This window comes from Solanum verrucosum, unplaced genomic scaffold, assembly GCF_900185275.1.
Source record: "Solanum verrucosum unplaced genomic scaffold, falcon-dt-bn FXZP01000288.1, whole genome shotgun sequence".
In the NCBI taxonomy this organism is placed as follows: domain Eukaryota; kingdom Viridiplantae; phylum Streptophyta; class Magnoliopsida; order Solanales; family Solanaceae; genus Solanum; species Solanum verrucosum.
Window position 1 is genome coordinate 88490 of NW_026019933.1, and position 14559 is coordinate 103048.

At 37.9% G+C, this 14559-nt stretch overlaps 1 protein-coding gene across 1 annotated transcript in view; it reads right to left on the reverse strand.

Moving 5' to 3' along the window:
• LOC125832995 (vacuolar sorting protein 18-like) overlaps positions 1–14145 on the reverse strand; it is a 55732-nt gene extending 41587 nt beyond the window's left edge. Inside the window, exons 1-5 of the mRNA XM_049512164.1 lie at positions 13976–14145; positions 11480–11692; positions 11217–11356; positions 10933–11028; positions 10012–10079 (exon numbers count right to left, since the gene is read on the reverse strand). Of these exons, the coding sequence (XP_049368121.1) occupies positions 10012–10079; positions 10933–11028; positions 11217–11356; positions 11480–11692; positions 13976–14138 (680 nt within the window). The 5' untranslated portion in view covers positions 14139–14145. The remainder of the gene's footprint in view (positions 1–10011; positions 10080–10932; positions 11029–11216; positions 11357–11479; positions 11693–13975) is intronic.
• Between the last annotated feature and the right edge of the window lie 414 nt (positions 14146–14559).

Consider the following 14559-nt stretch of genomic DNA (forward strand, 5'->3'; position numbering starts at 1 on the left):
TAGGACTACATTATGAATGTTACCAAGTTAAAAGGAATGAGCCTCCATTATAGAGTCATAATTTTTTTCCTACAAGAGAAAAGACTAGCCTTATATGGGGACTCTGTTTTCCTTTTCCTAAAAGAAAACTCAATTATGGTAAGAAGCTTAGGGGAAACACCCAACAAATCTCCTCTTGGCCGGAATTTCTGACAAAATAAATTTGTTCCACCTTTTTCACATAATCTTCAATAGGTTGCATCTCCATCTTCAAAATCTCCTCCAACAGATCCATGTTTCGAAACAGAGAGTTTCTTTGATAAAATTTCTCAAACAAAAATATCCATCACTGTCAAATAGGTTGCCGTTAGAAATGAACCCGCCAAGATGAACACCTGTTTTTAACTTTTCTTTGATACCATGTGAGAAATATAGGAGAAGAATATTATTTAATTGTGTACCTATTTTATTACATTGAGGCCCTATTTATAGACACTACATTAGACTCCTTTTCCAGCTAGGACACTACATTATAATTCTTTTCCAAGTGGGATTCTATATAATATTCATATTCCTATTCCTATTCTAAGTAGGGTTATATTTACTATTCTTATTCCTATTCATATTCTAGCAGGTTGTTCACTATGAACAGATTGTATAAGATGGAAATCTTGGGGCAACCTGAAGGCAGTATAGGTCCATGCTCAAAGGTGTAGGATTGTCTGGTCCCTACTAAAATCAAATTCTTCACTTGGCTGGTAGTCAGAAAAGCTTACCTAACACATGATGCCCTTCAGAAGAGAGGATTCCAAATAGCATCACAGTGTTTTCTTCGTAATGAGTATGCAGAGACAAATAGCCACTTATTTATGCACTGCAAGGTGACTAGCCACTTGTGGTCACTTTTTTAGTCTTTGTGGTATCAAGTGGACTATGCCAAAACACACTGCAGACCTGCTTAGTTGTTGGATTAGGAGAGGTGGTAGCAAGTCACAGAAGAGATGGTGGGGAGGATCCCTGCATGTATTTGATGGACAGTGTGGAAAGAAAAGAATGCAAGGTGTTTTGAGGATAGATTTACCTCTCTACAGAAAATTAAGGGGAACTGCATTGCTAATCTCCATTTCTAGTGCAAAGAAGAAAACATAGAGGATGTTGTCCAGTTGGTAGATTTTTTAGGATTCTGTAATTAGCTTCTTCTTTTTTCTGCTGTTTAGTTTTGACCATTTTGATATCTTTTTGGAGGTTGCCAGCATAACCCTTAATGCAAAGGAATACAATTACCAGTTCTCAAAAAAAAATTAACAATTATATGAAATGATAGACAATCTGTTATGGTGCAAGCTCAAAAGTGTCTTCACAGACAATGGAAGTTGTGACAGCTATATTCAATGATGAAAAAGGAACATCACTTGCTGTGAACTGGAGTAAGGGTAGGTGGAAAACAGGAGGGTGTATTTTGTCAGTCACTGCACATGCCACAATAAAGAACCAAGCTCTTGTCAAATGTCTGATCAACCAAATCCAAACTTCATAAATCACTTGCAAGGTTCAGTCTATCATTCCCTTGAAGTGGCATAATTGAATGCAAAGGAAAAGTATTTCATTAAAACATGATTGTTCACCAAAGTGGTTTTGGTAAACATATGAAACCTGTCCTAGTATGAACAGTAAATGAAGTTTTTGAAAGGCTCTATATTCCCCGACTGAAAGGTGCCTGTTTTTCATTTTCCTCCTAAACTTTGCAACAGTTTGCTCAACTGATTGGGTAAATATAACACTTTGCACATGTTGAGAAGCCACAAATGTCTCTTCCTAAACTGTGTGCTTTGCCAAACAACATCCAGATACTTTCAATGCAGGAAATCACTTCTAACAATTAGCTATTTCCAACAAGATTAACAAGAAAATTAGCACAAGAATAAACCTCAAATTTTATGCATCAGAAATGACATTTGATTTTAAGTTTGGGTGAATAAGTTATAAATACTGGGATGCAAAATTAGAAGGAAAATTGGATAAAGGAAAGAGTGACAAGTTGTTCTCCTGGCAATCATGTGGAAAATATAGACACACGAATAGGAGGGCTTTTCAAGGGATGGAAAATTTATGTGAGCATATTGAAGAAATATTTCTGTTTGATTTTTTTTTATGCACATTTTAAAGCATCATTGACATTTCGGTTAATACTGATGAGTTAGTGTTTATGGAGAACCAAGTCATTCCGTAAGATTCTCTACAAGGGTATATGTCTTGTATGCAGAGTTTTCTCAATCATTTCAACAAATTACCAACCTTGTCAAACAAAAATACAGTTATAAGTACTATTACCTCCAAAGATGTGTTTTTAGATGCATGACATGCAAATTACAGAACACACAGAGTTCGCAGGAGATGTTAAGAACATACTTGCTTCTATATATTCAATTGTGTTGTTTAATGAAATTTTTGTTAGTCATGCACCTTACTACTTTGAAAGGGAGCCTTGGCATAACGTGTAAAGTTGTTTTCATGTGACCAGGAGGTCATGGGTTCGAGCGATAGAAACAAACTCTTGTAGAAAGGCAGGGTAAGGTTGTGTAAAATACACCCTTGTGGTCCAGCCCTTCCCCGGACCCCATGAATAGCGGGAGCTTAAGTGCATTGGGCTGCCTTTTTTCTTAATGCACCTTACTACTTACATAAGGATTAAAAGAACACTTAAAAACTTTTATATGATAATAGTTGAATTTATATTTTTGTAGTCAACCACAGTGGCACATTAAGAGGAGAAGTTATCAGGGAGTAGCATGATTTTACACTGAACTTTCAATCATTAATTTCCAGCGCTGGAGTAATAGGAGGACTTTTTCGAGATCCTACCCATTGCAGTTCTTTCTAACAACATATTCCAGGGCTGATCGAACTTATGTGCAGTAACTAGCTGTTAGGAACCCACAATTCTCTAATAATAAATCTGTAAACTTCCAAACACAAGACAGAAGTAGGAACAACACTTCAACTAATATTTACTGCTACAGATAATTAGAATATGTTATACAAATAGTTAGTAGAGAATACTTCTAACATTCAAGGTATTTCGAGGAACCTTTACCTCCAAATCTGCCTGAGAAATCCTTACCCACCAAAATCCTGTCTTTTTCCTTTTCCCAGTACTATTTATCCCCAAATAACTACCTAAACTGCTAGTTAACTGCTAGATAACTACTAGAATTACATTCACATAATAATTAATAAATAAAACAACTATATTTAAGCCTTATTTTCACCCTTCTTTCTGCGTTTATAGACCTTAGTAACAACAGGTCTAACAATACCCGCCCCAACGAGTTTCACCTTGTCCTCAAGGTGAAAATGAGGAAACTGTGCATCAATGATCTCATAGGATTCCCAATTGTTTTCAAAGTCTGGTAAGCCCTCCCATTTAATCAACACCTCTTTGGAACCATTCAAGAGTGTATGACAGTCCACTACACCTTCAGGTTGCACTTGTAGTTCAAGCTCATCAGATAAGAAAGGAGGGAGCTGCTGAACTAGAATAGAATCCTTAACTGCGCGCTTTAACCAAGAAACATGAAATACAGGGTGCACCCGTGAATGAGGGGGTAAATCAAGGCGATAAGCAACTTCACCAATTTTATTCAATATGGTATATGGCCCATAGTAACGAGGACTTAACTTCTGATTAACCTTTTTAGCAAGTGAGCGAAGCTTGAAAGGTTGCACACGAAGATAGACCAAATCACCAGGCTGAAACACAACTTCACGACGCTTAGCATCAGCATAGACTTTCATTTGAGCTTGAGCATGAATTAGATTAGCTTTGAGTTCATCTAAAATATTGTTGCGAGCCATAAGCTGCTGGTTGACCTCTTCAACAGCAGAAATTTCATCAGTAAACCGCAACAAAGAGGGAGGATCTCGCCCATATAAAGCTCTGAAAGGGGTCATCTTGGCGGAACCATGGTAAGTGGTATTGAACCAAAATTCAGACCAAGGAATCCATCTTGGCCATTGTTTTGGATGTGCTCCTGAAAAGCAACGCAAATAAGTTTCCAAAGAACGGTTGACAACCTCAGCTTGACCATCTGTTTGAGGGTGATAACCTGAGCTTAATTTGAGGCTAGTACCGGACAACTTGAATAATTCTTGCCAAAATTGGCTGACAAAAATCCGATCGCGATCAGACACAATTGTTTTGGGAAAACCATGCAAACGTACAATCTCACGAACAAATAACTCAGCAACACTCTTTGCTGTATAGGGATGACATAAGAGGAGGAAATGACAATATTTAGTGAAACGGTCCACCACCACAAGTATGGTATCATGTCCCATTGCTTTTGGTAACCCACTGATGAAATCCATAGCAATATCATTCCAAACTTGAGTAGGAATAGGTAATGGTTGCAGCAAGCCAGCGGGACTTAGGGCTTCATACTTGTTTTGCTTGCAAACTTCACAACTAGCCACATAGTTTTGTACATCCCTTTTGATTCCATTCCAATACAACACTTGTGAAATGCGTTTGTATGTACGGAAAAAACCTGAGTGTCCTCCAGTAGGTGAAGAGTGAAATTCCCTAAGGAGTGTGGGAATGTGTAATGACGAACGGGGAATCACCAGCCGACTTTTGAAAAATAGGCAGCCATTCTTTAGAACATAATTTGGTCGTGAAGCCAGATTTTGCAGCAACTCTTGAGTCAATTTACGGAGTTGATCATCCTGTTGAATTTCTGTGGAAAGATCATCTAATGTACTGCTGTGTAGAACAGAAAAAGCCATGAAATGAAATTGGTGAGACAAGGCATCAGCTGCTTTATTTTCACAACCCGGTCGATATTGAATCTCAAAATCAAACCCCATCAACTTAGTAACCCATTTTTGTTGCTCCTCAGCCATAACATGTTGCCCCATGAGAAATTGGAGACTTCGTTGATCTGTTCGTATAATGAAATGCTTACCCATCAGGTAATGACGCCACTTTTGTACAGCAAAAACAATGGCCATTAACTCCCTCTCATATACTGATTTGGATTGAGCACGAATAGAAAATCCTTGACTAAGAAAAGCGATGGGATGTCCTTCTTGCATTAGGACAGCTCCAATCCCTAATCCTGAAGCATCTGTCTCAACCACAAACACTTTGTTAAAATTTGGTAGTGCCAAAACCGGCAAAGTGACCATAGCCTCCTTAAGAGACTCAAAAGCTAACTGAGCTTCTTTATTCCAATGAAAAGCATCTTTCTTGAGCAATTGTGTGAGTGGCCGGGCTGTTTTCCCATAGTCACGAACAAACTTCCTATAGTAACCAGTAAGTCCCAAAAAACCCCGCAAACCTTTAACATCTTTGGGATTGGCCAATTAACCATGCTTGTTATTTTGGCAGGATCCGCTGAGACTCCACTTGCGGAAATAATATGTCCCAAATACTCTAGTTGTGGTTGACCAAAATGACATTTTTTTCGATTGACAACCAGGTTATGATGTTTTAAAATTTGCAGCACCTCCCGCAAATGACCCAAGTGGGTAGAAAAATCTGCACTATAAACTAATATGTCATCAAAAAAGACCAATACAAACTTACGTAAGTAAAGCCGAAATATCTCATTCATCAAGGCTTGAAAAGTAGATGGAGCGTTTGACAACCCAAATGGCATGACCAAAAACTCATAATGGCCTTCATGTGTGCGAAATGCTGTCTTTGCTACATCCTCCTTGCAAACTCGAATTTGATGGCACCCCGATCTTAGATCCAATTTTGAAAAAACAGTGGCACCCCCAAGCTCATCCAGTAATTCATCGATTGCTGGAATTGGAAATTTATCTGGAATAGTGATCTTATTAAGGGCCCGATAATCCACACAAAATCTCCAACTACCATCTTTTTTTCGAACTAGCAACACTGGACTGGAGAAAGGACTTGTACTTGGTTGAATGATACCAGCTACAAGCATTTCCTGGACGATTCGCTCAATCTCAATTTTTTGATAATGAGGGTAACGGTATGGACGAATGTTAGGTGGATTTGATCCCTCTTTAAGTTGGATAGCATGATCATGACTCCTATTTGGTGGCAGCCCTTGCAGATCCTCAAATAAAGTTCCAAATTCTTCTAGTAACTGCTGCAAATTCATATTCTCTTGTTCTTCCCTTGCTGTTAACTCATTGAGGTCAAGATAATACCCTTCTCCATCTGTTTGCAAGGCTTTAAACAGAGTTTTGAGTGAAACCACTGATTTGGACAATGAGGGGTCTCCTCGAACAACTTGTGTTTGCCCTCCTATTTCAAATTTCAACGTCAACGTTTTGAAATTAGCTTGAATATCCCCCAAAGTCTCCAGCCACTCTAGTCCCAACACAACATCGGCACTTCCCAAATTAAAGAGGAAATAATCTTGTGTTATGCACAATTTATCAATCCACAGTTCCACAGCTTTACAACTTCCCCTACTCTTTACTTGTTGTCCATTCCCTACTTCCACCACAATTGACTTAGTTTCTGTTTGCTTTAACCCTAATTCTTCGGCCACATTGCGAGAAATAAAATTTGTTGAGGCTCCGCTATCAATCAACACAATAACCTTTTTCCCCAATATTGTTCCCCCTACCTTCAAGGACTTCTTTGTGGTAAATCCTGCAATAGAGTACAAAGACAATTCCATTAACTTTTGAGACTCTGGTTGTTCTTGAACATTTAACTGATCCATCCTTGCATCTATTATTTCATTTGAATGCTCTTCTATGTCTCCATCTTCGCTGTCCTCTGATGCTACAATAAGCAGATTTAACTGTCTTGAATTGCACCGGTGATTGGGGCCATATTTTTCATCGCAGCGAAAACAAAGTCCTCTTCTTAATTTATCCTGATACTCTGCATCAGATAGCCTTTTGTATGCTCCACCACGCCTTGCTGAAGTTTCAAGTCCTGGCTGCATGATCTCTCCTCGCTTTTGCTCTTGAAAATGTCGTGGTACTGCTGAAACTGTTGTACGGGCAGAATGATATGGTGTTGTGGCTACACGCACATGGGAACTTGTAGCACTTCCTGTCCGGCTATTATCAGTCCCTGGAAAATGCGTTGACACCTTAGGAAGTGTGATCGGCATAGATCTCTGCAAGTGGGCTTGGCTGAGAGCCCAATTCTTTTCTTCAATACGTTGGCTTTGGTCCATAATTTGGGTTAGAGTTCCCAACTTGCTAAGACGCAATTCTGCCTTGATTTCCCCTCTCAGTCCATTTATAAAAATTCCTACCAAAACCTCATCATCAGCATCTTTCAATGGTGCTGAAAGTAACCCAAAATCTTCTCTATATTGGGCCACACTTCCAGTTTGTTGCAATCCTATCAAAACCTCATATAAGTTCCCTAACTGTGATGGAGTAAATCGTTGGAGTATGGCTACTCGAAACACATCCCATGTGACAACCGGCGTTCTGGTCTCCCACCATTGGAACCAATCCAGGGCTCTACCTTCAAGGCAAACATCAGCAGCCTCCAATTTATCCGTGTCATCAATGCCATTGAAATGAAAATAACGCTCTGCTCTATTAAGCCACCCATAAGGATTATCACCAGAAAATAAGGGTAGTTCCAGTCTTCTAGGACGTGTTTCATCACGAAATTGTGGCTGAACTTCCCGGAATCCGTCACCTCTGCGATTGTGGCTGTTCTCTGCCATTACATCTGTGTCTTTAATTGGATCTTCCTGAATCACTGATTTTCCTTTCATATGTTGAAGAATTTCAGCGTCACGCTCATCTTTTTTTTGCATCCAGTCTCGTAACTGCCCCATGTAATCACGTATTGAACCAATCTCATGTTGTACTTCATCTATTGTCTTCTCTAATCCTTCAATCCTCCCTTCCATTCTGGTTGAAACCATAAAGGCTCTGATACCAAAATTGTTAGGAACCCACAATTCTCTAATAATAAATCTGTAAACTTCCAAACACAAGACAGAAGTAGGAACAACACTTCAACTAATATTTACTGCTACAGATAATTAGAATATGTTATACAAATAGTTAGTAGAGAATACTTCTAACATTCAAGGTATTTCGAGGAACCTTTACCTCCAAATCTGCCTGAGAAATCCTTACCCACCAAAATCCTGTCTTTTTCCTTTTCCCAGTACTATTTATCCCCAAATAACTACCTAAACTGCTAGTTAACTGCTAGATAACTACTAGAATTACATTCACATAATAATTAATAAATAAAACAACTATATTTAAGCCTTATTTTCACCCTTCTTTCTGCGTTTATAGACCTTAGTAACAACAGGTCTAACACTAGCACAGGGATTGATGGTTGAGGGAAAGAGAACTAGAAAAGAATCATTATCGAGTATCGACTGTTAGACCTAAGTGATTTACTTCCGCTTATTTAATTTGAATAGATGAATACCGTGGTTCGCCCGGCTTGGGATAGGCAGGTGCCATCACAACCAAGGGGATTTGGGTCGTGACAGGGATCCCCTTGTCTAAATTGACATTTGGAAGGAAGAACACCCTTTGGGAGTTCTATTACCATTAATGGTGGCTCCGTGATTTATATGGGCACAGGCATCCCAGGTAATTCAGTCTTATGGTTAGAACCATTCACCGAGATGGAAAATCTGACAGTAGATATGCTAAAGTTGTCCAACTGCTCCAAAATCTTGTGCCCAAAACTGTAGATATTCTAATACTTGAGTTAGCCTTTGAGCATTTTCATTTTCTTTACACTCATGTGTATCCTACTAACAAATCTTTGTTTTCTTTCAATTCATTCAAGCCAATAGTTATTTTCAGTTTGGATCATTCTGACTTCGAAAGATTTGTGACCTATGATGAAAAGCAGCTTCCTCACCATATTTGCAATTTCTAGAATATCAAGAATGATCCAGAAAAGATCACAAGGAAAGAGGTGAACAGGTAACAAGTAAAAGAGAGGATGAGTGAGATGGGAAGAAAGATTCTCCATATTCAGAGGCCAAAGACAAGGCAGACTTTCTGTTTCTACAAAATAGTTTGGGAGTTACAAGCTCTATTGTAACTTTGACATGTTATATTAGTACCGACATTATTGTATATTGAAGTTCAAATTAGTAATTTTAATTGATATTTGATTATTATAGTATTCAGGAAAGCCCACTGGAGGACACAAATGAACGAAGATTCGAATGATTAGTTTGCAATGGTTCTGTTGACCAGAATGAGAAGAAACATGGGTGGGGAGATTCAGGAGAAGTTAACTCCTATAATAGTAAGTTCCTCCTTGGGAAGCTGCTGGAAGTATGTTCACGCTTGAGTCCCCCGTAAATCTCCCTTCTAAGAGGAGGTGAGTATGAGCATGTGGGAGGCCTAACAGGAAGTCAGCTTCTTAGTTTATCTCCTACCAATCTATTTATCAAGTTCATTATCAAGCTTTCCCAAATTTTTGCAGGAGATTATTACATTTGAAGATAACCTACAGAAAAGAAAATCTTTCTCTCTCTTCCAAAGGCTAGTTTCCCTTCAATATCATAACTATATTAATTTGTTCAGGTGGTGGAGGTTATCACGACATTCTCTGGATATGAGTTACACTTGCTGTAGTTTCAAAATCATTGTTAGAGACATTTTGGATTTGTCAGAGCAGGACATTACACCAAAAATGAATTACATTAGCTGTACTTTCAGGATAGTGGATCGAACACAGCATATGAATGTTTCTGCCACAGTAACACATCCTGCAGTAAGGAGATGATGGAGCTTTGCGACACATGGGAGTCTGAAATTGTTATCCATTTTTCATCTAGTTAATGAAAATAATGCCTGATAATTTGTGCTCCCTAAATTTATTCATTTATATTATGTCTTTAGCAGGCCCCTCTGGTGGCGACCGATTTGTCACTTAGCCCAAGCGCATGGAAGTGTTTATTATCTTTTTTCTAATACATAATCTACTGCAATGTTGAATTATGTGGTTCTAGGTCATCTAAAAACTCAATTTAAAGACCGACTTCCTTCCAATTTTTTTGACAATCACATAAATAAGGATCTTGCCTGTTAGGTATTTCACCAGGAAGCTCCATGAAATGAACTGTGCGGTCCACATAGCTTGCAAAAATCGCCTACGCAAACCAAAATGCATCAATTCAATGAAATGTATTGATCATCAGATCACAATATGTCAATGAACTAGCAGAACTTTATTACAATAATAACAGGAATTGATGTCCAACAAACAGAATCTCAATTAAGAGTTACGGCACAAAGGGTTAGGGGAAATATTAACAATTTTTTAATTCATGGACAGGTCTATATAGGCTCTGATGGAGATAATTAAGTAGAGAATGAAAGATGCCAAGCAAAGATATTACAGCACATAAAATCTACAGGAACAGCTGCCAAAGGAATACATCAACAGCTTTGTACAACTTGATCCAGCTGAGCTGTTGGGAACAAATAAAAATTAGGTCCTACACTCTGTTCAAAACCTCTTCAACAACACACAAGATTCTATGTACTCTGTCAATGAGGAAAAGAAAGACCACAAGAAAGTAAGTGTACCAAGTTGAAATTCAACGAAGTCAAAAGAAGTCAAGGCAGCAGGAGTAGCAAAGTGTACCAAGACGTGCCCAACAATTTCAAGTTTCCAAACTAAAGAAGCATAGTTCATCAATATGGAAAGCAAAACAATCTTGATATAGATTTCAAAGATGATCCCATATCAGTCAAAACTCCAATCACACATAAAGATGTTCAACATGATAACAATGAAAATTGCACAAAGGAAACATAGACAAAACCTGTAACTTAACTAAGAAAGAAGCTATTTTTAGTATTTGGCAGCACCACGTGCTAGTAAAGTGAAGATGAAAGTGAAATCAAAAAACCCTAATGATCCATAAGAAAAAGAATGAAGATGTTGAGGGGAAGGAGTCAGTCAAACTGCAGAAATGATTACTTCTAAATAAAACTTACATCAAGTGATCCAATCCCTGTGAAAGAATAGAGTCGAGTAGGTGTAACAGCCATCACATAAAATCTGGTACCATTGTGCACACTTGCTGTTTCCATCTACAAGAAGATGAAAGAAAGGAAGGCTTTCATTAACATCATCTCGATATGAAATGACATGAACTACTTGATTAAATTGAGAAGGGAGTGAAAAGGAAACAGGTAAGCCACTTGGATGCTTTCTCCTTTTTGGGGAAAGAAGTTAAAAGAAGGAAAATAAGGAAGAAAGAAACTAGAAAACACTCAACCTGCAAACCAGTGAATGCCTCAGGTAGTTCTTTAAGTTCAAATAGTAACTTAATGTACTTCTCCATTTTATCCTTTACATCTACAGCCATCTCGTAAAGTTGACCATTGTCCGTACCCAAAATGATTTCTCTAGTTGAAGCTGAAACCATTATCCAAAATTAAAATGAAGAGAAAGAAAGCATAACTATTATGAGTGTCCGTAAATCACCAAATTGTCAAAATCTTGTACTATAACACAAGAAATTAGAAAGCACTGACCTACCTTCTGTTATATGTTGTCTGTTCCAGGCGACAGCATTGACAACAAGACCTTTTAGTTTGCTCAAAATACGTGGCTTTGTCCATTTAGCATGAGTATAATATGTCTCAGCACCACTGCTGCCAATAACAGTGGCAATACAGTGGCTCCCTCCAGGGTCAACAAAAACCTTATGAATTGATTGTTCCCCAGGCCTGCCAACAGAGAGATCTATATCTGCAAAAATAATGCAATACAATTACCCTATTTCCCTAATAATCTGACACGAGTAGTGCAAAATAAGTGCCACCAAGATATGCTTCGTTATGTAGAGGTCCAAAACTTAATCACAGTCAACACTGGATTCAAGAAAGCATTACTCAGAAGTCACATAGCACAACATTTATAAATTTCAATTGAAGCTCTTTTTAAGTTGCTTCATAAACAATTTTGATGGCACCCCAACTCCCATCTCTACCTTTAAAGCAAGATGTTTGATTACTCTTTTTGGTTGGGTTAATCTCTCTCCTGTACTTGGTGTCGATTCTTTCCTAGAATTTATCAGCTCCATAGATCTCTGCTGTTAGCTGTTTAGATAGCTTTTTTTGCCTTTTTGGGAGCTGATATTTCTTTCTTTTGTAATCTGTGCATCTGCTTGATGCTTTGTTAATGACATTCTTCTTACTTCATCAAAAAAAAAAAAAGTTGCTTCATAAACAAATAACCTTAAGAAAAGGAAAGTTCCATTTCTCTCCGCACAAAGAAAAGTAGAACCAAGTTCACAGTATGCAATGCATCCCAATGATCTTTCTTAGATCAAGGAAAATTTCAAAAAAATAAGAAAGATCATATTTGCCAAGGAATAAAAGATTAACACACAAGATGTTTAAATTACAAGGAAGCATGATAAGAAAACTTTAAAACATGCCATCCAAAACCTTGAATATACACTTCAAAGAACTATTACCTATTTTCTCTTCATCTTTTTTTTCTTGGGCACAAAGGTAGTGTATAGGCCAGATTGTGCGTCCCTTGACTATTTTACTAGGTATACTGGCTACCATCCACTAACACAAGTACCGGGTGACTATGTCCATCAACACTTAGATGGGGGAAAATCATGTAGTGTTTTCCCCACCACTACAGGGAATTGAACCCTTGTTTCTCATGATTTTTAATTTATTTTTTTTGAGAAAGGCCTTGTTTCTCTTGATTTTCATCCCACTTTCTCGATCATTAGGTCATATCAGTAGGTCTCAAATGTTCCTTCTGTGTTAGGATGCAATTATATTCTAATCACTCTCCATTCCAGACAAAAGTGCATCAAAGCTACTTGCTGAACTTTCTTGCATCAACTCTTGCCAAATGCAAAAGGCAAAAACAGTGAATTCTTCCTCCTTTATTTCCTGATAAGTTAAAATAGTGAATTCTCCCTTGAACCCAACAACCTAACACAAAGCACATGTTCCACAAAAGGAAGGAGAATGAAGTTGTATAAGAAAATAGCAAAAGTTTTGTGTTACCAAAAGCAACGTAAAAACGAATAAGCATCACATCTGCAAGGAAGTACTTAGTATACTCTTTATTTGAACTCACTATCACTAAGTGTTCTAAGAAAAACTTAAGGCTTTCATGTTTATAAGACCTTCATACACGGTCAATCTTTTTTGTCACAAAATCTAACTACTAGTTGTTTTGAAAAAAGGGTAGGAGCTAAATGGGCAATCAGAAGGTCTCTCTAGCCTATAGAACTATAGTAAGTGAAGAACACCAGCTCTCTATATCTCACTCCCCCTGCCTATGTAAAATTATAGTTCATAATGAACACCATCAGAAGCCATCGACCATCACCCCAGCCAACATCAAACTCTGTGACAATCATCTGTGTCATGAAGCTCGACTTGAAATCTTCAACACTTTAAATTTGTTTGCGAGAAAGGTTTCAACACTTTCATAATGTAAAAAAGAAGAAAAAAATTGAACTAAAAGACATAAAATGAGAGTCATGAAATTGTATGAAAAAAGATGAAAAGACCATCACATCAAATTCTGAAAGTGGTAGAAAATGAGCTTTGACACCATCAGCATCCAAATGTGAGCACCAAAGTTTAAATGTGATCTACTGAGGAGGCATTATTTATGTGAGATTCATTCGCGCGCGCGTGCAACTCCAAGCATGTTCATCACATTTTAGTATTTCATTGGGTTTTATTCTATGACTGCTACTTGAACTCCTTAATGAGACAACAATATTGGATGTTACCAGTCTACACTGTTCCAGCTAATCAAGTATAGCATAAGAAACATTAGCTGAACCTTTATCCAGAAAAAGAAAGAATGGAAGAAATAAACATCATGCTAAAGACACAAAAGTGTCAGGGATATGAGACTATTAAGCTCAAAAAGGAATTAAAAGAGCAATTACAGATATGCACATCACGAATCTTTAAGATACAAGGTAAGAGTATGGTGTCTTTGTTACAAATTTCCATTAGAATCGAGTCTTTTATGCGAACGTACCATAAGAATCACCCACTCCAAAGTCGTGTCTGATCACCCAGCCTTTGTTGGTTCCAAGAACAATGACATCATTGCCAGTCGCCATGCATGTAATGGCTCCACGGCCTTTTGTGGCATATCTTTCAAGAAGATCTACAGAGAAAACGTGATGTCTTCTTTCCATTCTAAAAATGAGATGACATAAGCAAACCAAATAAAAGTTGAGTCAGGCCAAAGTATTCCCGATCTTCAGTTATGAAAACTTATCAAAACGCTAAACTTAAGCCATCAAAACAAGGAATATCAAGGCATCCAAGAGTTTGACCTAGTGGTTGATGAAGTCGTTGAGAGCTATGAGGTCTCAAGTTTGAATCTCAACAGAGACAAAAACACTAGGTGATTCTTCCCATCTACCCTAGCCTTAGAGGACAGAGTTACTTGGTACCTATTGTTGGTGGGAGGTGATAGGTATTCCGTGGAATTAGTCTAAGTGTGTGAGAACTGGCCCAGACACCACGGTCATCAAGAAAAAAAAAAACAAAGCAGATCAAGATGATAAGTCAACAACTCCATTGAACCTGCAGAAGACCTTGTTTTGCAATTTG